Source organism: Limanda limanda, chromosome 21, assembly GCF_963576545.1.
Source record: "Limanda limanda chromosome 21, fLimLim1.1, whole genome shotgun sequence".
NCBI classification, from domain to species: Eukaryota; Metazoa; Chordata; class Actinopteri; order Pleuronectiformes; family Pleuronectidae; genus Limanda; species Limanda limanda.
In genome coordinates, this window is record NC_083656.1 from 1,267,769 (window position 1) to 1,292,108 (window position 24,340).

At 45.3% G+C, this 24,340-nt stretch overlaps 2 protein-coding genes across 2 annotated transcripts in view; one reads left to right on the forward strand and one right to left on the reverse strand.

Annotated features, from left to right (window-relative positions):
• Nucleotides 1-3,727, forward strand: part of baiap2b (BAR/IMD domain containing adaptor protein 2b) — a 50,133-nt gene extending 46,406 nt beyond the window's left edge. Inside the window, exon 15 of the mRNA XM_061095166.1 lies at nt 3,533-3,727. Coding sequence (XP_060951149.1) covers nt 3,533-3,680 — 148 coding nt within the window. The 3' untranslated portion in view covers nt 3,681-3,727. The remainder of the gene's footprint in view (nt 1-3,532) is intronic.
• Nucleotides 3,728-5,346: 1,619 nt separating this feature from the next.
• On the reverse strand, nt 5,347-22,465 carry aatkb (apoptosis-associated tyrosine kinase b). Its single transcript, XM_061095559.1, has 13 exons — nt 22,414-22,465; nt 19,835-19,976; nt 16,108-16,187; nt 15,457-15,575; nt 14,806-14,893; nt 13,871-14,004; nt 13,410-13,494; nt 13,118-13,239; nt 12,798-12,947; nt 8,691-12,108; nt 8,099-8,228; nt 7,816-8,022; nt 5,347-7,352 (listed from the first exon to the last, which is right to left on the reverse strand). The coding sequence occupies exons 2-13, from the start codon at nt 19,935-19,937 to the stop codon at nt 7,324-7,326; spliced, it is 4,665 nt and encodes a 1,554-aa protein (XP_060951542.1). The 5' UTR covers nt 19,938-19,976; nt 22,414-22,465; the 3' UTR covers nt 5,347-7,323.
• Nucleotides 22,466-24,340: the final 1,875 nt, after the last annotated feature.

The window sequence follows — 24,340 nt, forward strand, 5'->3', positions numbered from 1 at the left end:
CAGCTCCACGGAGGGCAAGTTGATTTCCACAGTGTGAGGACAGACAGACAAACAGACTCAGCCAGACGATGCGATAGGACAGGACCCCCCCACCCCCTCCCCCCCCTCCCTCCCTCCCTCCTGCTCATGGCAATAAACTCTTCCCCAAGTTGATCAATGCAACGAAGACGCTCGGGTGTTTGTCCGGCCAAACCAGAACCAAACGGACTCTGTGCCATCCGAATATTCACAATCGAAGGGATGGACATTTTCTCTGAGGACAGTGTATCTTTTGCTTGTCTTTCGTGCATGTACATTTCCTTTATTTGCGGCCGGGGATCCTCTCTCTCCACCGGAGGAACCTGATCTCACGAGGTTCCTGCGACCCGGTGAAGGACGTGTGTAGATCAGGATGGAACCGGGTCAGTCCTCCACATCCCACAGAGGATTTTCATGATGTAAAAACATTACAATCAATACTTTTACTGATTCTCTCAGTATTTAACAATAATAACTTTTCATGCTGTGAGGTTTTGTACTCTGAGACAAGAGGTCATGGATCACGAGTAGTGAGGCGATAATTAACTGTTTTAACGCACCGGAGACGATGTAATGGAATGTTGACTGTACATAAATGTGCCATATACAGAAGTGCTTGTCTTACAGTATCTATGATCCGTTCATAACCAAATGCACCTTATAAAAGTAATAGTCTATATTTCTGACTTCCTGTGAACAGCGTTTTCAGTATCGGTCTGGTCGTCTGTATCGGAGGGCGACTGTGTTCAGACACACACACACACACACACACACACACACACACACACACACACACACACACACACACACACACACACACACACACACACACACTGGTGCTCGGGCTCCTTCCTCTATTTATTGTGATGTGTGATATCATGTGGAGGCTGAATGTGGTCAACGAGTCCTTGGTTCTTTAATCACTGAAATGAAAAGTGTTACAACTGGAGAAGTCAGATATTTGGTGCTTGCAGCTTTTAAAATGCAGCTTTTTACCTTTTTTTTACTGATTTGAAAATTGAATATATTTAGTTTTAGACTGTTCCTAAACAACAAACTCAAATTAAAGACTTATTAAATTAAAGACTTCAGTTGAAAGGTGTTCATGCATGAAATTAAAGACCACTGGTGCTCCTGTTTGACTCGGTTCCAATTTCAAACACTTTAAATGGTCATTTCCATATTCAGATGTGTTTGAGTGCCTCTTATTGACGTTTAAATTAGTAAATAACATGAATATTATATTTTTATGGATCCAGAGGACAGAATGAGGCACCTGCAGAATGTTGATAATTGGAGTCACAGTGGTGTAGGACTCCGGGTTCAAACCTCATTCAGCCTCCTTGTTCTCGTGCTCTTTGCAATTAAAGACGTGATTTTAAAAAACCTCAGTGAGTAAACTGCATCATGTTTTGCAGAAAAAAAGCAGTTTGTCTGATTCTCTCTGTGCTGAATAAAGAAGCTGTCAGTTAGAGTCTTCTCACCACTGTCCCCCTGGTCCACTAACCACGATGTAGTTCCCCTCATGATTCTTTAACATCTTTTAACCAAAGAGAGAAGGTGAAGTTCTAAACTCTGCACCTCTCCTCTGCCTCCTACTTTGCAAAAATGTCTGCACCATGTAATGCCGAGTCTTCAAATGTTCTTTTCTTTGAATGAATGAAAAAGTCAAGCAGTTGTTAATATTCCAGATCCTGTTTCAGTTTAACAGACAAATGTTTTCAGACTTCTTGTGAGACGTGTTTGCATCGTAGAGACGTGTCCTCTGTGTCTCTTCCTCCGTCTGTCTGTGACCTAACACTCGTTTTCCCCCTCAGCTTTCTTTCCATCTCTGTTTTGATAAATCCAGAAACAAAAGTCGAGCACAAACGACTGGAAGCTGCCAGTGTTTCTTCTTTCTCCACTAAAATAAGTCCAAGGTAGGACTGCCTGCAGAGATAGCACACCGACCACCTGTGGCCCAAAACTCCTGCATCGACTGATGTGCTTTTATTTTGATCAGTTTTGTTGTGAAAGGGGAAAAAAAGGAAACTGAATATTGTACAGAGAAGTTATGTGCATGCTTTGGGGGCACGAGTAATTCTAAAGTTGATGACCTCAAATGTACGGTGACTTTCTAAGAGTAAAGTATAAAATAAATTTATTCAGCCGGACATTTTTGTTGTTTCGTTTATTTTCAAATCAAGAGCCAACGAGAAATCTTCCTTTTTAAAAAAAAATTAGTTAGATGTGGTTTTTTATTCTCTTTTTATATTTCAGTTATTTGGTTAAAAGCAGAGCTGAAGCTTTAGAAGCAGCTTCTGTCTCCGTCAGACTCAAAGTAAAAAAAAGGTGGATCGTCTTTTCCTTGAACTCATTAACCAGCGGCTGTTCCCCTCATTACCTCCCACCTGCACTGGTGCATGTGCAGTATAGTGTGTGTGTGTGTGTGTGTGTGTGTGTTTGTTGAGTGCACAGTAGTATTTACGCTACATCCCCCCCGCCCTGACCTGCCGCTGCCATAACCCCGCTGGCCTGCTCCTCCTCTAGCGAAGGTACTTTTGAACTCACCTGCTTCTTTGGGTCTTTATCACAAAGTGTTTTCATGTTTCAGCGTCTGCTTGTGTTTTGGTTCTGCTGTGGTTCCTCTGCCTGCTCATATGTTGTTTTCCTGTTTTCTGGTGTGAATATATTCGGGTCATGGTTTAATTGTTGCCGTGGTGACTGTGTGGACACCTGATGTGTTGTGTGAATTTATTCATGTAACATTTGAATTTCATTAGACGAATAAGTTACCATGAATATAAAAAGACCATGTTGATTTGACTGGTGGCTTCCAGAGGCCTCAGCACATCATCATGTTGATCACTGACAGTGAAACCACGATGGAATAATCTGGATTAAAACTACAAGTCTTCATTCCAATCCAATTAAGGAAACAAGTCAAATTATACTTGATTAATTTTGCATACAAAGTTCAAATGGAGGCTCCCAGTCATATCGGTCACGGTCTTTTTATTTGCACCATAAAGTGATGACTCTTGTTTATAGTGGTTAAATATGCATGTTGTTGTATTAAGAACAAAGTGTGTGAACATTGTGTTGGACGTCACTTGTCTCCTGGTGTTTGAGACGCGTGTTGACCCCTGAGGACGTTTTCTTCCTTTCAGCTCAGGGCCTGATTACGCCCGGTTTTGAAAACCAAAAACCATCGTAAGTGACTGAGCCTCTTCGTCCGGGTCTGAAAACGACCTCTTCATCATTCAGTGTTTCTTCATCATCTTCATCATCTTCATTGTCTGGTCGGCTTCTGCTGTCACTGAACAGATTCTGGGTTATTTCACTGTTTGTTCTGCATGTGACGCTCCCTGTTTCCTCCTGTTTGCTCGGCTCCTCCCACTTTTTATTTACTTCACTTCTCCACATGTTGCTGAGAAACCACAGCTTCCTCCTCTGCATGACTTTCATTCTGTTTTATGGAATAAAAACTTATCTTAAAGTGTGTTTGACTTTATTTCTCGTTTCCTCTCCCCAGAGACAATCCACCGATCGAGCCGGTCGTGGAGGCCCCGGCCAGACCGCCGCTTTCTGACGAAGAGGATGAAGAAGAGGATGAGGATCAGCTGGATGAAGCTCACTACGACTCCCTGGAGAAGACCTTGACTATCGCAGAGGAGATCTGAAAGCTCCGAATCCATCACATCATCACTTAGTGGGACTAAATCATGAGAATCACGAGAAGCACAACAATCACCATATACAGTAATCTGTGTATTTGCTGAGAGATCATGTAAAAAACAACTAAAACTGATTTAAACCAGATCTTCTAGAGTTGAATAACATTGACAAAACAATATGAAGTTGATCGTTTAGTTGTTTCTGTAAAGTTCACATAGTGATGATCAGTGGAGTCAAATGAGGATAAAAGTGTCTCACTTAGATTCTCGGATCCTTTTCAAAGCCTTGAATCTGGAACTGACCTCACAGGGTCTGTAGCTGAAGACCTGAAGACGTCTCTGTGCTTTTAGAACTCAGCTCTCGTCCCCGGCTGTAGCGTCGGTAAGATCCACGTCTCATGAGGTTTTCACCTTAAGCCTCACATGTTATTACTGAGGAGCTCAAACGTCTGATGCAAGAAAACAGAAGAGTCAGAACTCAGGTGGATGGTGGAGGTGAGATGTTTCAGGAGGAAGATGAGTCAGAATCAGTAAATTTGTTGATGGCATCAAAACTGATAAGCACAATATTACATAGAACAGTATCTTCTCTTAATTGTATACTTAAACTCAATATTATACTCTGACATGTTAGATATAAGACGCACTGAAGGTGTTTGTACTTTCAATTATATCATAATGTTCTTGTTCTCAGATTTCATTGATTATTGTTGATCGATATTGTTTTTAGACAAATGCTTTGTTAAATCTGGTGAAATCTGAGAAACGTGATCTCATTTAATCTTTTATCATGTTTCAAATTACTGTGGTGGCAGAAAAACTGACTTACACCAATATAAGTGAAAATTAGACTGAACTGATATTTATCTTTCAGAAAAATTAAATGACTGTTCTACGCAGGCAGTTTTAAAACTTAATTTTCCTTGTTCTGTGATTTGTTTTCTTTCTAAAACCCCAGACAATGTTTGGAATGTACAGACCTTGTGTCAGTGGATTTAATTATCTTCTATGTATTTTTGAGCTGGGATGACTATTAAAATGATTTGAGTATTTAAAATGAAGATGAAGAACGTCCCAGATTGTCAAACACGCTTCTGCAGAAAAACAGAAATATCACAGAATCTGCATCGAACACTAAATGTTGTCAGAGGTTCAACAGACATTAACATTTAACATTTAAGTTCAGAGTGTTTCCTCCTCTTCTCAAAACCCGATGTCTGTTCACACTGATCAAACCTATGTGTGTGTAACTCTGAAAGAAGACTAACACAACACAAGCTGAATCGTCTTTGTGTCGTGATACTAAACAAAGTGTTTTACAATTTAATTCTGAGAATAAAGGATCAAGTATTTACCCACAGTGTGCTGTGTTGTGTTTAAATAGATCACACTACACAATATGTGTCTTTATGAGGTTTCACTCATGTGATCATAGGGTCACAAATTCTTTCAGAGACTTTGGAAATTGGACTGGATCTTAGATTTCAGTCCGTGTCAACTTGTGTTGTGCCTGAAGATGACCAGGGAGCGAGTTCAGTGTCTTTTCATCAAGATTCATGAATTATTCTCTGAGAAATCAACGAGAAGGTTGAAAAATCTCCTTCCAACCTGTAGTTTTTTTCTTAATCCTACTAAATAACAGACAGAAGATAAAACCCTAATGAAGAAAATGTAAGATGTGTAAAACAGACTTTATTTATATTTGATAGAAGGTACAGAAGGTAATGATGTGTCCAGGTCAGTGTGGGGACACATTACTGACGGTGATCCAAACCAAAACTTCTCCTGCACGATTATTTTTGAAAGACCAGCTGGATCTTCCTCGTCTGTCACCACCACACAAACTGGTCTCGCCCCTGAACCACAACACAGCTTCTCTTTGGCAAAAATAAACAGACATTATTTTATACTCTCCCTCCATCACAGGTACAGCACATCAATACTCTCCAAAGTATTTGTGGAAATACAAAAATATTACAGATAGTCTAGCTGGTTCTATGCGGCTAACGTACAGAATATTAAAGAGGCAAACAAACACGGTCGGTCACAGGGCGTTCACACAGAAAGCATGACGTGACCTCCGTCCTCCAATCAGCTGATCAGACACATTGAACATTGATCCGTCACATGAAAACAGCTTTTTTAATATTTCATCCTGTGACTCTTTGTTTCAGAGTGGCGCTCGCACTTGTCCTTTTTAAAATTAAATAAACCAAATAATTATTATTTAGAGGAAACGGTTTACCATCAGGCGACATACAGCAGCTGTGTCAGTAACAGTGAAGTCGGGTGTTTCAATTCAGAACAGATACAAAGGTGGAAATGGGCTGAAGCTGTCGAATATCAGAATTTAAGGTTCTGATTTAAATATGAAAGATTCTGTTTGTTCAGACTAACACAGAGAAAAATAGCTTTGTTTGAATACTGTTGGGCAGGTTTGAGTTTTGATATCATGGCTTTTTGAGCTGAGTGAGATTATGAATCATACATTTGTCATCGATCCCTTTTATTCCTCTGGTTGCACCAGTGTTTGTGGATATTGCTGCAAATCGCTGCTTTTCTGACCAGGTTGGATTTACAGGATCTTTGCATCAATGTGATGAAGTTTCTTTGTTTGGTCTCGTATTATACTGGATTAACAAAGACAGATATTTATATATTTAATAATTTAATAATATCAACACGCAATCATCTATGTCTCCTCACACTATTGGCCTGGCTTGTTATTAGTTGCAGTCCGGATAGTGAAGATCTTTCTTTGGAGCTGCGACATGAGAAAGGATTTCAGTGACCATGTGTCTTTGTCTCAATTCCAAATGCAAAAAATACTTGTAATGTTTCCTAGCTACTTGAAACCATGCATTGCTATATTTGAAAACTATTCCCTTCACTTCTTGTTACTATGGCGACATTGTGCCTGATTTAAAACCGTTTGGTTGTGAAGGTGCTGCTGAGAGAGACTGAGCCACATAATCATGTACAACAGCACTGCAGTGATTTCTATTATAAAAAATAAGAAGAGAAGATATCGGGTTGTCCACGTTCGCTCGTCTGTTTCCACAAAATAACATTCGAACAGGAGCCGTTCAGATTCCTGCGTGTGACCTTCGACTGCATGAATCCAAATATTAACATTATATTACTTGTGATACCTCAGAGATTCTCGTTCATGTTCATTAAGACAAGTGAAGCAGTTTCTGATAAAAGTCAGTGGAGCTGTACAGTCGCGTTCAAAATGCTGATCCTTCGTCAAAAAGCCCCAAACTCTGTGACAGATGAACACGTCTCCTCCAGGGGGCGCTAGGCTCTCAGCATTACTCCCTATTACAAATTAAGAAGTGAACCAAGTGGTGAACGTGATTTATTTCCAAACGCCTTCCAATTGTCTTTTAATCAGAAAAAAATCAACAAACAAATGTCCCCTGCTTTAAAAGATTCTTTACATCCAGTATATATTAATATTCTGTAAAAATGTTATATATTAATGATATCTTTAAGTGTAGGTCAGTCCTGCACTGTGGTAAGACTTTTCCAAAGTGTCCACAGGGTGAGAGGCACTGTCTCGTTTCTGAAACCTGATGAGATAATTCAGAAGTCATGCTAGAAGCCAAACTGGCGTCAAAGAGAGGCGGTAAAAATCCACAGCTCGTTAGTCTCTGTCTCCGTCCTCGCTGCTTCCTGCAAAACACACAACAGATGCATGAGGACAAGGGATTCTTACACAAATCTGATTTCCAATCTCAGTTTGCTCTAATTCTTAGGCAAAATGTTGAAGCCAGAAATGGCTCTGTTGAAGTGGCCGGTTTCCCAGATTGGAATTAGTCTCATACACGATTAAAGTATTTTATTAAAACCAAACACACCAAAACATGTTTAAACAAGATTAAGAATAGATTTAGATGAGAGGCTCTTAATTACTAAAGGCTTAAAATCGGAGAGGTTTAGATTCATGTTTGAAAGCTGAACACTTGTGTTCTCACATGCCCAGAGAAATAAACATTCTGTAATTTCAAAAATAAAGTCATAATATTATGAGAACAAGTCGTAGAATTCCAAGAAAAAAAGTTGAAAAACCAATGTGAAACACTGAGAGTAAAGTTGTGAGTCCCTGAGAAGCAGTGGCTTTCAGCCGGAGTCTCACCTCCTGCTGAGTCCATGTCCGAGTCCGTGATGTGAGTGATGGAGAAGCGGGACACGCTGGAGGGGGAGACGGTGAAGCGGGAGAACTGAACGGCCGGTTTGGCGTCCGGGGCTGTGGGGACGGAGCGGGGGGGCGGAGAGTCGGAGGCTCCTGAGGACGTAGGGAGGGGCAGGAGGGGGAAGTCGTCCTCCCACTCGTAGCCTGCACCTGAGGAGACAGGAAGGGTCATCACCTCTTTATTCACATCCACAGTATCTCATAAAACCTCCGTCGTTGTACTCACTCTCTTCTGAGATGTTCCCGTCAGAGGAGTCGTCGGAGGCGGGGACTCTCTCTTTGGATTTGCTGAGTGACCTTTGACCCTCGGCTCCCACAGGGAAGCTCTGCTCACTCAGCTCTTTAGTCGGACTTTCCTGGAGACAGTGAAGAAGAAAACTGTGAAGCTCGTGTTATATAAACTCAACATCACATCTGTGGATGCAGGAATTCTTTTTCACTAATCTGAACTTGTAACGTGGACTTGAGGAGTTTTATCTCAACACACCACCCAGTGAGAAACAAGAGCTGGAGTTGAACCAGCGTGTGGGCGAGTTCGATCTGCTCAAGGGCAAACAGTGAGAAGAAAGAAGAAGATACGATCACACTACAAACTGTTTCTATGCAAACGGAGAAGAAGCAGAAACATCCAGTGATCAGCAGAGTTTGCAAAGAGCGACGGGTCTGAACCGAGTCTGAAGGACACTTCTATCACAGGCCTTTGTTACGAGGCTGGTTTCAAGTTCTCTTTGATTCTTTTCACCAAGAGTGATTCATTTTCATTCACTTTCATTTTGTAGAAACTTGATTAAATACGACTCTCTCTCTTCGCTACTCACTTGATCGAACAGGTAGACGGTGACATCGTCAAAAAAGGAGACGGTCTTCTTGGTGCGCTCCAGCGCCTCCTGCAGGTTCTCCTCTGGGAGCAGCGTTGGCATCTTGAGGAGGCTGCGCAGCTTGTGGGCTTGGCTGTCGTCGCTCAGCACGACGGGCACCGGGTGGATCTCCTCCTCGCTCTCCTCCTCGCAGCTCTGCTCCCGCATGCTGTAGGATCGCAGCTCCTCATCGGACTCGTCGCTGTCGTCGGTGTCTCCGCCCTCCTCGTCCGCCTCCCCCCCGTCGGCTGGAGGGAGCGGAGGTGGAGGGGTGGACGGAGGTGGAGGAGAGGAGGTGGAGAACCGCCGGGTGTTTGCCGTGAGCTGCAGGGTTTCACCGGGTGTCCTGGTCTGAATGGTCTGGATCCCTGGCTCTTCTGTTGGTTCTGAGTCGTCCTCCTCACTTTCTCCTTCACACTCTACGTTGTGTGAACTCTCTCCATTCAGGAACCCCAGGGCCTCTTCCATGGCCCCCACCACCTCCGCTGCCCAGTCCCCGAGAGACGAGTTCTCCTCCTGGGACGGCCATTCATCCAGTCCTCCCTCTACAGACACACTGGGCTCCAGAGGAAGTCCCCACTCCTCATCTCCACAATCCTCTCTCAGGTGTTCCTCCATCTCTGGTGGACAAGAGCCTTCGGTTCCTTCTGTTGATATGAGCTTCACTTCAACTTTAATGTCTTTGTTTGCTGCAGCGTCTTCAAGTTCTTCCTCATCCTCACTCTTCCTTTTCTCTCCCTTCTTCTCTTCTATTCTTTGTTCATCTCTTCCTGTCGATGATGATGATTCTTCTCCTTCATCCCTGGACTGCCTCTCACTCTCATAGTCTGAGAAGTACGCTGAGTCTCTGTACGGGGTTTCATCGCTTAGTGGTGAGAAGATGTGGTCGCCCGTGTGAGAAGCTCCTGAGGCCTCATCTTCACCCAGTGATGGTTCTACCTCCTTGGCCTCCTCCAGCTCCTCGTCCTCCTCCAGGCTTGTATCGAGGGTCGGCTTGGCCAGAGGTTGTTCTCGGGGTTCATGAGGCTCTTTGGGGACAAACTCTGGGCTCTCGTTGTTTTCTGTGTCGTAGCCACTGTCCATAGCTTTAGGGGAGCTGGACGGGTGGGAGGAGCCGGGGCTGAAGCCTTCACAGGACCCCGCTGCAGATGGTAGGTCCATGGAATCCATGGAATCAGGAGTTCCTACCTGCTTCTGCAGAGACTTGAAGGCAGGAGAAGCGTTCAGCTCACTGGACTCGTCAGCGAAGATGCCTGAGGTGACGTCGGTGATATCCTCTGTGATGTCCTCCTCCTCCTCCTCGTCATCATCGCTGCAATCCAGGATGTCAGCGAGACAAGCGCTGGAGCTGCCTTGGTCCACACCGCTGTCTCCAGTGGGACTCGAGTCGGACTCCGGATCTGTGAGGACCACCATCACGTGCATGTTGTCGGCAGGAGGCGGAGGAATCGTCATTGTCAGCGTCACCTCTTCTATTTTAGGTTCTGTGGGTTTTTGCATGATTAGGTTTTCCTTGATGACATCCTCTCTCTTCTCTTTGAGTGGGGAGCCATTAGCGGTCAGGTCAATGTACTGCTCTCCACGCTCCTCAGTCTTTATCATGGTGGGTTTGGCCACGATGGGACCCCCTGGAGCCGGGGAGAGATTGATCATCTCCTCGTTGCATGGGGGGTCAACGATCTTATCTCGGACGTAGCTGCTGTGACTGTAGCTGTTGTTTCTGACGAGCAAACCTGTGAGTGGGTCGACAAAGTGTGAGTGGCAGCACTCTCCAGCCGCCGGCCCCTGGGCGTCGCCCTCGTGGCACAGGTAGATGTAGGTGTTGCAGTTGTCTGAAGGCACCATCGCGTGGTGTTTGCTCAGACTGAGGCAGGCACTGTTGTCTTTGGCCTGTTGCGGCTCCAGGTAGTCGATAGGTTTGGGGAGAGAGTGGAAGGCCAGGCTGCTCTCCTCTGGCCAGGAGTCCTCAATGTCTGTACTTGGCATGGTGTAGTGGAAATCCACATAAGCGTCCTGTCTACAGCTCGCCCGTCTGTGGTGACCCGCGCTGCTGTGGCGGTGTTTCGAAGGCCAGGTGTTGCAGGTGTGTCTCTCAACAAATATATCCTCCTCCTCTTCTTCTTCTGAATCGCTGTCTCTGTGCCCGATGAAGAGCGCCCCCTCTGTCTCCATGTCGATACTGACCGAGTGGCTGCTGTGCCTCGTGTGGCTGGGCATAGTCTTCCTGAGCGAGCCCATCATGTCGTAGTAACCCCCGGTCACGTTCTTTCCGATGATGGAGGTCTGACTTGTGTCCAGGTATGGATCTCTGTAGGCCTGTTGAGGTGGACTGGTCACAGGGCGGGTGACACCCAGCGGGTTCTCCAACTCGCCCAGGGCCTGACGCAAGCTCCTCGACCCCCAGCTTTCCTGATGGTGCTCACTGGAGTGGTCACTTCCAATCAGATAGTGGCCGATTCCCAAAGGTGGCGAGTGCTCATAGTAGTAACCTCCATCTCTGTCTTTATAGGACACATAGTGACTGGACTCCCAGGGTCGTAGGGGGCTGTCCTGCGACACTCGTCCTAAGAGCGGCTCCATCGTCAGGGAGATGGCCGGACTCGAGTCGTTGGAGTCAAACACATCTGACTTATCGATGTCTGCTGCCCAATAGGGAGCCATGCCCATGTTCTGTGCTTGTGATGGACAGGCCATGCACTCGCCTGAGTCTGCGCTCCCAGTAAGGAAGCTCCCACTGCTGCCCTGGTACTCTGGGCTGTAGGAGCACATGGTATAGTCCAGATCGATGTTACAGTCCACCGGCTCTTCAATGCGGATGTAGTATTCATTGCTTACTGAGGGGCTGTGGGCACTGAGGACGGGGAGAACACCCGGAGCGTGGAGATGTTTCGATTGGTAGTAAGGAGAAACTGCGTGGCTGAGGCTCTCCATAGGGCAGCCTCCAACGATGCCCCCTGGTGGATAAAATGCTTCCTGGCAATGATGGTTGACCTGACCCAGGGCACTGGAGGAGTCCTGGGCTCTATAGGACTGGTCGGCCCTGGCCTGCTCCCACTTGTACTCAAAGTTCAGGCCATGGCTGGTTTCTGTGACTGTTAGGATGTCGTCCCCAGACTCGGAGTGGTAGCCGTCGCCTGCTGAAAACTGCTGGAGGAGAGGGAAGGAGGAGGTGGTGGACGAAGGGTGGTCCTGTGACATTGCAGAGGCACCGTGGTGGCTGTTGAATCCAATGTTGGGACACAGCGAGTTCCAGCGCCTGTCGAAGTCCTCCTCCGCCTCGCTGGCCCCCTTGGCACACAGGTAGCTGAGCAGCAGGTGGACTTCCTCTGCATTGGGTCTCTGATCCGGCTGGAGCCAGCAGAACTGCATCACTTCAAACCTGAGGGTCACGGAAATATGACAACATGTGAGGATATAGATCACACTTGAAATGCAGTGTATTCCAGCTAAATAACAAAAACCTTAAAACTCAATTAATTTGTTGGCTAAATTGTAATAACTTGTGTGAAAAGAGGAGACAATCGTTTCCCAGCTGAGGGAAACACAAGCAGCAGGATTAGCATATTAATTAGAATCTGCTGAAGAAATGAGAACCCATTGAAGCTGGAAGGGATTTTAATTGTGTTGTTTGTTCTTCTCCGGAGGGGCCGTTGAATTTAAGAGAATAATTATATTATTTATTGCGCTGTCATGTTTGAAGAGGAGAACATCAATCTGTTGTTGGTGCTGCAGCTTCACTTCCTTTGACACTCAACACTCTGTTTCCTCTGAAAAAACAAGCTAGTGAGTCAGAGTTTAGCTTCGTGGGACAATTCACGAAACACCTGGTCCTTAAAGATGTAGATATTTCAAACTATTCAGTCCAAGGTTTTCTCTATAAAACTGTAAAGTCTTGACCTTACTTTGTAAAGTACTTGGAGATAATGTAAAGTATTTCAGAAGGAGCACCTCTGATTATGTTGCACTGCTTTCTCTGTATAATCAAATCAAGGCTCTCTATTCAGTATAGGTAAAGTTTGTTATAATAATGATATTAAATACAGATGTGCTTGTGTGTGTGCGTCTCACCAGCGCTCAGCCAGCGGCACCTGGAGCAGCGGTTTGGGAAGTCGCAGCTGCTGCTCCCTCACAGCGTAGGTGAGCACCTGTCTGTCGGAGTAGTGTCTGTACGGCTGGTTCCCCAACTCCAGCAGCTCCCAGATGGTCACACCCAGAGACCTGAGCCACAGGAGAACACGAGGGGGTCAAACACCAAGTATCATCCCTTCACATCTGTTCACATACCTTTAAATATACCTTTAAACTATTCTGCATGCAACTGCTGCTGTGGGACAACTGATCCAATGTGTGTGTGTGTGTGTGTGTGTGTGTGTGTGTGTGTGTGTTACCAGATGTTGCTCTGCTGGGTGTTGTCTGCCACCAGCAGGTTTCCATGCACCTCGTCCACGAGCTCTGGAGCGATCCAGCGCAGCGGCAGGAACATCTGATCTGACGTCAGGTAGTAATCATCCTGAGAGGAGACGAAATATCAACAGCTTTAAATCTTCAGTGTTTCAAACAAGAAACTCTCAGGGTCACTTTCCCAAATGTTCAGATTCATCCCAAAACTCTGAATAAACCTAATAAAACAGTTTCTCTTTCGCTGATATTGTCGTCTGCATGTTTCTCTGATGAACGGACCTTGTACTTGTTGTGGGACAGGCCGTAGTCTCCGATCTTCACTGAGACATCAGCGGTTAACAAGCAGTTCCTCAGCGCCAGGTCACTGGAGACAGAGGGTTGATGGGAACAGGAGGAGAAGGAGGAGGAGTTAAACAACCTCTCATCATTAATAACACACGGGCTTAACAAGATACCGGAGGAGGCTCGTATGTCATGAGGCAGAAACATATTTAAAAGACCCGAGTGCAGACTGTGAGCAAACAGAAAGAGCTCAGGTGGGGTGAGGGGTTCTGGAGACGAGGGGTCACCGCCTGCAACAAAATCACTGATGCTGGAGTCTGTCAGAGCACTCAGGCAGCACCAGGATATTGTTTCAGGAAGCAACCGACAAGCAAAGGGCAGATTTGACCGAACACAGCTTGATTCCAGGTTATAAATTCCAAAATGTGTGATATCTAAAAGCAAAAACGTGTCCATACCTGTGAGCGAAGTTGTGTTTGTGCAGATGCAGGAGTCCTGAGGCGATGTCACAGGCCATCCGCTGCAGAATCAAGGGCTCCGGGGTCATGGCCTCTGCAGCCCTGCAGCTGCGGAGGTAACTCTTCACATCCCCCTGGAGGAGGCAGAAAACATCTGTATGTTACAACCTCTGACCACTGGACGGCAGTGTTGTCATTGTGGTTAATGGGAGTCGGGTTGTGTAACATCTTGGTGTTAGAACCTGTGGAAAGTCAACAACACACTTGGTTTTCTAGGTTACTGATTCTTTTTTGATTTTCTGGGATGAATTACCTTCACGTCAGTTGCCTGCAGCTTTAGGGTCTTTATAATTTACACTGTCTACAGTTATCACACTAAATAACAAGGTTGAGTGCTGCCTGACAACAGCGAATACAAAATCTGAAATTAAATTTCAACCATAAACAATATATGTCATCAGCAAACACTCAATCCAAAGCTCTGACTGAGATAAACAGTTCTTAAAAAAACTCCCACATTACCACAAACGTGTTAAAATTTACTGAACAAATTAATCATGTGTAGCTGATGTTGTTCTGCTGCAGTTTGAGTCACTTTACAGTAAAATGGCTTTGGCCTCAGATGACAAAAATTTACAGAAGCTGCCAAGAATGTTTATCACTAGAAGTAATTCATTCAAAAATCCCATAAACTACATTTAGAACGTAGATATGAAGCAGAATTTCAGTTCAAAGCAAAGACAGGTTCTTTTATTAACTACATGTTTAATATTTTAGTTTTTGAATGAACAGATTTCCAAAACGGGAAACACAACACACAGCTGGTGTCACAGCTTGTCTTAGATGAACCCATTAAAAGTGCTAGAGCTGATTTCTGTGTATTTACCTCAGAGGTTCAATATGAATTCATATTGTTTTTGAACACATGCACTCACCAGTGGACAGAACTCCATCACCAGCAGGTAGGGCGTGACCTCGGTGCACTGGGCCAGACACTGCAGCAGAGCAGGATGCTGCAGGACGCTGCAGAGCAGAGGACCAGTTCACACACACTGGTTCTGGGACCAGTTCACACACACTGGTTCTGGGACCAGTTCACACACACTGGTTCTGGGACCAGTTCACACACACTGGTTCTGGGACCAGTTCACACACACACTGGTTCTGGAACCAGTTCACACACACTGGTTCTGGGACCAGTTCACACACACTGGTTCTGGGACCACACAAACAGGACTGCACACAAACAAGCTGTGGGATCTGAATATTTTATAAATCAGCTCATAATCATTGACTGGAAAGAACAATGAGGGATTGTGACTATATTAAAAGTTATAATTATAATTCACAATGAAAGTTTTACTATAAAAGTACTTAACAAGAGCCAATAAGAGAAAGCACTTTCTTATGTGTCATGAAAATGAAAATCTCTAAACTGGAGATAAGAACAATTCAAACTCTTCGTCATTTAAAGACACATTTGGATCTGAAGTAAAGTAGTTTTTTCATTATTCCTGAGGAGCTGATACTTTTTTTTATCACACGTTTATCTGCTGCATTGAAAATAAAATCAGGTGAGCATGTACCGAAAAGGCTGCGCCTCCTCCAGGAAGTGCATCTGCTCCTGCACACTGGCACTGGACTTGAGTTCCTTCACGACCACCTCAGTGCTGCTCAGGCCTGAGTTCACCTCCCCCAGCAGAACCTGGAGCCGCCCAGACGCAGACAGACACGCACAGAGAAGACGCACAGATGGACATTTACACACAAGACAACCGATGAAGAGAGGAGGGGGGGGGGACACAAAGAAAGAGGAGAAGCAGCCATGCAGGAGTTCAAGGAGAGAGAGAGAGAGAAATGAAGACAAAGAGACACAGAGGGACGTACCGAGGAGGGAGAGGACGGAAAGTCATGAACGCAAAGAATGAAAAGGAGGAGAAACAGAGGAAGAGACAGAGAAGAAGAGGCAGAGAATAAGACAGAGAGAATAAGAGAGAGAGAGAGAAGAAGAAGAGAGAGTGAGAACAACATGTTATCTGGTTGTAAGAACAGGACACGTCATGGTTTCACCTGCAGGGGGCGACTACTCTGAAACATCACAGCGTGAAAATGTACTGACATCAGAGAGGTGGAGATCCACACACACACACACACACACACACACACACACACACACACACACACACACACACACACACACACACTCCAATACTCCAGGTCACACAGCTGAGACTCACCTTCCCAAACCAGCCATCCCCGATCTCGTTCAGGTAGAGGAGACTGTGGCGGCTCAGGTCTGTGGACTTCAGGAGATGGACTGATGAAAAGAGAAGAAGAAGAAGAGGAGGAAGAGGAGGAAGAGGAGGAAGAGGAGGAAGAGGAGGAAGAGGAGGAAGAGGAGGAAGAGGAGGAATGGGAAGAAGAGGAGGAAGAGGAGGGAGAGGAGGTGTTAGTGATAAACATCCACCAGCAGCCTGTGGTTACTTGTCTTCAACCCAAATAACATTATGTCACATATGAAGACATGTTTGTCTCACCATGACTTTGCATTAAATTCAATATCACACATTTAACAAATTTAGTTTGAGACTAAAAACATATTTGTGTCATTTGATTTGATCTCACTGGACAACAAACACTGACTTCTGATCAAACTTTAAATTAGACTTTAAACTTTAACATGACAAAGTAAGATGGATTATTAAGATGGATTATGTCTGTTATTTTTTGTGAAATATGAATGTGTCACTGAACGTGAAACGTCACACTACACATGTGTAATATAAAATGTAAAATACAGTAAAATGGTTGAATTTATGACATGATGTTACGTAAATAAGAAAACAAAGTATAGTTTCTAAATGTTGAGTCTTAAAGATGATAAAACATAGATGTCACTCAGTTACACGGAAGAGAATCATGAACCTTGTAAATAAAGATAATTGTCTTGAAAGGTCTTGAGCTCCGTCCACGCAGCAGCAGGTGATCACGTGTCCTCGGTGGAATCCGTCCTGCGTCCTGAACATGAAACCTCCTGAGGACGTGGTTCCTCCTCCTCCAGCTGAGGAGACACACTCCAGTCTCCGGTCTCATTCTGTCCTGAAGCTCGTCCGGCAGCGATGTGTCCGGCTGTCCTCTGTCCTCTGTCTCCCTGGAGCATCTCTGACAGCATCTCCCCTCCTGCTGCATCCATTCTGTCTTTCTTTCTTTCTTTCTTTCTTTCTTTCTTTCTTTCTTTCTTTCTGTATCTCCCACGGTGACGCTCAGATTGTGGGTGCCGAGGCAGACAGACACATCTTTGTCTCTCGTCCCTGTGCTGAGGACATACTGGACGCCCCCCCCCCCCCCCCGTCTCCTTCCCCCAGACTGGTCATTCCTTTCACCCACTCACGCTCTCTCCGTCCCAAAGCAGAATACCCCCCATTGTCCGGCTGCTTGGGGCAGCATGGCACCAGTTAGGACCAGTTCGTGCTCCCACACTGGGGCTATTATCCACCAGCGTCTTGACGGAAGAATGAACTGGGAGTTGTTGAACACAGCGACATACCTTCACCACCACGTTGACCTCAGATACTCACAGATTGTACAGTGAATATCTGACCTTTGACCCTTTGAGGGGAAGAGGAGGAGAATCAGACATTTGATTGTCTCATATCTTTGTCTTTGCAAAACATCTACAAATATTTCTATCAAATTTCCTGGGATCATTATTTAAGATATTTCAGGAAAATGTTGACTCTGCTTTCTAATTCTTATTTCCCTTGTGTGTATTTTCCTTCAGATCCACTGAGACGAGCTGCGAATCCCTCGACTTGGCTGCTAAGTTCTCAGACGTCTTTACAGCCAATCCACTCACTCGATTTCCACTTGCCACGGCCGTCTGCTCTTTTCTCGGCATCTCTCTGAAGAAGAAACGCTGCTGGAGCTTCATCTCCACCGTCGCCAGGAAGTCTTTAGCGAGATGAACAGCAGCTAAATCACTCAGAGACAAATGGAATTCCCATTATCCTCTCCCACTGCGGTGCATCCTGCTGCTCTCTCTCTGCTGAGGAGCTGCGGCCTCGGCCTCGGACCAGCATTTCACTTTCTGACATCTGCCCATTGTTGTTGTGTAACACACTTAGAGGGGGAGGGGGGGGGGGGGGGGGCTGCAGGTGATTGTTGTTATTGTGCAGATTTAAAAGTGTTTGTTACGACGAAGCACGTGAAACTTGTTTCTGCTCTAAGTGGAATGAAAGTGGAACTGGACTTGTTTCTGTTGCGCCGTGTTTTCACCAGTGTTCCCATGTCTCCTGTGGGGGGGGGGGGCGCGGCCTGCAGACACAGAACAGCTGCATCAGGGTGGATCTTGGGGACTGGGCCCTGGACCGAGTGAAGCACTTACAGTACTGGAGTCTCAGTGGGAACTCCACCTCTCCACACAGTGCTGGGCCGGAGGACAGGAGACGGGAACATTGGAGGAAAGAAACCAGTCGTACTCAGAACTGTTCAGAACTTTCAGGAATCAGCAGAGATTACAAATGCATGAAAAGAAAACTAAAGACCTTTTCATTACTTAATTTTTCTCATCATGATTACTGAATTCCCCTGATTTCAATCCTTTGTTTCTTTACGTTTTAGTGCCTGAGCTACGAAATCCAAATAAAATACAGAAACTGGCACCAAGCAAAGATGGGATCGATCAGTTCAGAGTAAAGAAAGACGGATTCTCAATGAAAAACAAAACCTTATGATGATGTCACAGGGTGAGGCTCCCTGGAGCTGCAGCAATAAGCCCCTGACCTCTTCTCCAACGCTTCTATTATTCACAGATGACAGAGCAGATGTTGCCAGGCCGGTTCAGCCAGATCACAGATAACACTGAGCAGTCCTGCAGATGCTTTCAGTTTTATTAGCTGTGGTTTTATCTGAAGATGTTTAACTATCATTTGGTTTTTCATTGAGCTGGAAGTCACCAGTGAAATTCCATTAACCCTCGTTAACTTTATCTCAAAGCTCCAAGGTTTCTCCAACAAGGAGAAAGCAGCTCTTATCTTTCAGTCCTGGACTATCTGATGAATGCAAGTTGAACCAAATGGATGTAAAGTTCAACGACAAACAAGGTCAGTGTGGGGGTGTGCTGCTGAAGTCGCACCACTCTTCAGTGACAGATTTATCGGGCAGCATCAGTCACACACAAGGAGAAGCATTGTGACCCAGCAGCAGAGGGAGAGACACAAGGCGACCGAGGGAACCAGGGATCTGCTCACTGGGGGTTTGTGCTCTTGCATGCCTGACATACCAACATGCAGCAGTGTAGGCTGGCTGCCTGCACCACATTACGCAACAGGCAGATGTCTGTGGGAGAGAGTGAGAGTTGAAGAGCACAGAGTTCGTTCTGCAGGGACCTGCAGTGAGGGATTGTGGGATAGGTGGAGGCCCAGCTGGCCGAGGCCGGTGTCAGGGCGGTGCTCGCTCCAGGGACCAACTTTGACAAAAGCCAGATTCACGGCCCTCCTCACGGTTACATCACTCTCTTCAAATGCACGTGCATGTGTGTCTCGTGCACTCTCTCACAGCTCGTGCATGGTTTGCATTAGTTTCCAGCAAAGGACTTGAAACACACGTTACAAGAGCACTGGCAAAACCACCAGGATGAAATCATCCTTCGATATTTGATCCTTTCTGAAGGAGGAGAAAACGTGTGAATAGATGTGTTGTGAGAGATTTAGTGAGTGAGAAGATTGATAACAGCCGTGGAACGACCCAGTTAAACCTTCTAACAGCTTTCACTTCTCCTTGTGCCACAGAGTTTTCATGAATGCATCACTGCAAATGTCGTGGTTGTTGAGTTGTTTTCTTCATAATTCCACAAAGAGTTTATTGAACTGTAAATTCTCAAGGTTTTGTTATTAAAGTTTTTATTCAACCTGCTCTGGGCTGCACACAACGTGAGTGTGTTCACCGGAGTCTGACCCGACTCACCTGATCGAGCTGGTTGCTTAGCGACCGGCAGCGACACCTCGGTGAGGGGCAGGATGTAGACGTCGGGGGTGCCCAGGGAGGCCTGCGAGGCCAAGGTGGACATGTCGGCCTGGTACTCCTCCCCGTCCACATTCTTGAACTCCTGGAAAACACAGGCACAAAAAAAAAACAAGCCCAGAGGTCAAAGGTCATGCACAAGAACAGGTTGCTTTGATAAACCGACGTCTCCTTCACCTGTAAGATCGCAGAAGAGAAGAAGATGGAAGGGAACAAAACTCGTATATACCATCATATGTGCATCGAACTCATTTAGAAACAAAAGAAAACGACGCACTCAGAATTAGTGGTGGGGGAAAAAATTGATTCTGTTAAGTATCGCGATATTTTGCGCCCGCGATTAAATCGATACTGTAGCACAAAGTATTGCAATATTTAAAAAAATAAAATAAAATTGTACAATTATATATGTAACAGCCCCTGGCTGGCAAAGCATGAAGAGGAGAGTTTCAGAGTTTAAAAGACACCTAGTGTGTCTGTGTAAAGGATGTTCTCCACTGCAGGAGATACAGTAACGTTCCAGAGGAACTTTAACATCTGAGCATGTTGACCAACTCCTTTTTCTGAACAAAAATGCCAATATTCCCAAATGAATTTAACATTTTGGGTCATGACCTTGCAGCCAACTGGACCAGACTCTAGTAGTACACATTTTTTTATTTTTCTCAATTTGATTGAAGCTCTAAGTTACTCTTATTTATATGATTATTCTCAGGTATATGTATATAATTACAAAGGTCCTGTGTCCTGAATGTTCAAGGACAAAGTTTTTGCACTACCCTTTCTTAGTTTTTGCACTTCAGTTAATGTGTAGAAGACTATGTTGTTCACAGAATTAAATGTGACATTTGAAGTGAGTTGAGCAGTCTTATTTTCCTAATTTTTTGTAATGCCTTTCAATAATATGGGGGACATGAATCGCAATATATCGCAGAATCGAATCGCAATACTTGCAGTATCGCAATATATCGCAGAATCGCAATACTATTGAATCGTCACATTTTTGCCGATTCCCACCCCTACTCAGAATGTGACGAGTTGATTTTGGCTCGACAAGTGAAGCCGAACTGAGATGAAGTGAAACAAGCTGCTCTGGCTCGTCCGGTGTTTCTCTGAGCTGTTTGTCCGACTGTTGGAACATCTCAGTGTAAACAGAGTCCATTATTTACACTGCGATTACAAATATCTAAATCCTCTACTTCACAATTAAGCCTGAAGACTGAAGTGTTGAGATACTTTCTGAAAACAAACCGGACGGATGAGTTTTTCAAATCAGAAAGTGACAAGGCAGAAAAGCAGGTTTAAGTTCCTGTCCTCACACAGCTGCTTTGGAGATAAAGATAACAGGAATAAAGAATTTATAAACAAACCAAATGTAATATGAAACAATATTTATCTATAACAGGATTTAAAACACAAACTAACAACTAAACTCTTTATGCTTCGTGGAAGATTGCAACTATTTTTATGAAAAGGACAGTTTCATCACTCTTTAAAAGCTGAAATTGTTAAAAGTTTGTTTTAGGCAACTTTAGTTAAACTCGATTTGTTTAAGAGGAACGTTTGTCGCATGTGTTTTTAAATCACTTCAATCAAAGTCACAGATTCTTGTTTTCTCTGTGTTCGTGTGTTTCACTGAGGCCTGAGCTGGAGAATCAGTGAGGAGCCGTGAAAGAGTCTGTGTCTGCTGATCTGATCGTAGAGACACATCACAGGAGAAGAGGAGGAAGAGGAGGTGGAGAAGAGAAGAGGAGGAGAAGAGAAGAGAAGAGAAGAGGAGGAGGAGGAGGAGGAGGAGAAGAGAAGAGAAGAGAAGAGGAGGAGGAGGAGGAGGAGGAGGAGGAGGAGGAGGAGGAGGGCGCTGGCTGCATCCTCAGACCGGATGTCAGAATAAAAGTCTCTTAGTTTGGATCTGGAGAGCAGCAGGGTCGCAATGCTGGAAAAATGTGACCCGCTGCAGCCCTCTGCAACACCCACACAAACACACACGCACACACACACACGCACACACACACACACACACACACACACACACACACACACACACACACACACACCTCCATCTCTCACTTCATCCTGTCCCACTAGATTGAACGTTGCACCTCCTCCCACAGCCTCACGTCCAAATCTTCACACGGCCCTGCTCGCCCTCTCTTCAACATGTGGTTTCACTCTTCACATGGACACACACACACACACACACACACACACACACACACACACACACACACACACACACACACACACACACACACACACACACACTCACACACACAGGACAGAACACAGATCCATCACTTGCATCCTGCTGCCGTCAAATCCCCAAAAAAACATTTTACCATCAACTCCCATTTTTCCCGAGCTGAGTAAAACAACATGTTCAGACTTTGCTCATAGAAATATGATTGAATTACTCATTACTACATATTTCATTCATAAGTTTGTAAACTTCCCAAAACTAGCTTTGTAGTTTGAATCTTATCTAATGATATAAAAGAAGCTCAGGTCCTGGTGAAGCTTACCTTCCCCCAGAGTCCATCGTTGAGGATGTTACAGCATCTCAGACTTTCTGCCTTCCTCACACACACAAACACACACACATAGACTCACACACCGACTCACACAGTCACACACACGTTGGGGTGGGGGGTGCAGGGCGGCAGGGGGGGGTGGTGGTGCCAGCGGCTGCAGAGAACGGCCTCATCCCTCTGCAGAGACAGTCTCATTGTCCACGGAGCAGCAGGGAGAAGAGGCTTCTGACCACCGACTCTCCCTCTCTGCCGCGGATGGAGGGATGGAGGGAGAGAAAATGAAAAGGAGGATGGGTGGGTGGGGGGGGGGGGTGGGGGGGGAGTTGAAGGAGGAGCACAGATCTCCCAGTTCACAGGCGATAGAGAACCTGTGGTCGTGTCATGAGGGAGCGGAGAGAAACTGAGCCCCTGTAAAAAATGTGAGGGGGGGTGGGGGGGGTGAGGGTGGTGGTGGGGGGGGGGGGGGTGAGTGGGGTTCACATACCATACATGTGACATCACTCTCTCTCTTCCTCTTTCTCTCTCTCTCTCTCTCTCGCTCTCTCTCTATCTCCCAGAAGCCAAAGAACATCTGCAGGGCAGTCCCCTTCCCCACAAGAACACACATACACACACACACACACACACACACACACACACACACACACACACACACACACACACACACACACACACACACACACACACACACACTACACACACACTACACACACACTTAGTCTTTCACACTGGACCTTGAAGCTCAACCTGACTCGGGTCTAATCCCTTTAATTCAATCTGTGTCTGTACACTCTGGTTTCCTAGGAAACAGATTCATTGGTTTATAAGCAACTTAAAAAGTTCACACTCAACCTCAAGGGGAACGAGTGAGAACAGCACATTGTTCTAAACTCGAGACGAGTGGAACTGGGTTAGTTAGAGAACTGGGGAAGCTGGATTCAGAACCAGAATCAGAATCAGAATCAGAATCAGAATCAGAATCAGAATCAGAATCAGAATCAGAATCAGAATCAGAATCAGAAGGTATTTATTGCCAAGTAGGTTTACACCTACCTGGAATTTGCTCTGGTTATTGGTGCATACAATAAACATAGAAACATTAAAACACAATAAATACACCACACATAAAAACACACAATAATAATAATAAAAAAACAATATGTATTTACTCACTATTCACTTCGTATTTACTCACTTTTTCTAATATTTATACAAGGTAGCATTTATTTAGACATAAACATATCTATATACAAATATATAAAAGATAAAAGATATAAAAAGTGAAGGGAAACTGGTGATTCTTCTTAAAATCACAAAACATTAAAGCCTTGTTTTAAGAAACAAGCTTCTGAACATAAACAGATCTGACAGATAAAGAACTGGTTGACATGACAGAGGATTCCAGCAGGTTCTCTCTCAGTCTGAACCATAGAACCCAGCAGCGAGAACAGGAAGTTCCTCGTCTTTCTGTGACTGTTTGAAACACAGAGTTCTTCTCTGTCGCCCCCCCCCCCCCCCCCCCCTTTAGAAACCCCCCCTTCCTGCTCTGGGAGAGGCTGTGTCTAATTCCAGATGGGGCCCCGAGGCCGGATGCACTGTGGGCTCATGGGTATTCCCTTCCTCACGCCCTCTTTCTCCTCCCCCCTCCCCCCCTGGCCTCTTCCTCGGACACACCCTGACAGGTCCGGTCCGGGTGGTCCGGGTGGTCCGATCTGCCGGGGACTCAAACCAGACCTGGAGCTCATGGTACAGTTCCTATCCAACAGATGCAGTTCACAGCCGGACGCTGCTCGTGTAGAAACCCAGAGGACAGGAAGTTGTGTCATCTCCGTGTTTCATTAGAAACACGGAGATGAAATGAAAATGAAGCATAAAAGCTCAGGTTGTAAAGAGACTGACGAGAAGAGAGAGAGTCATT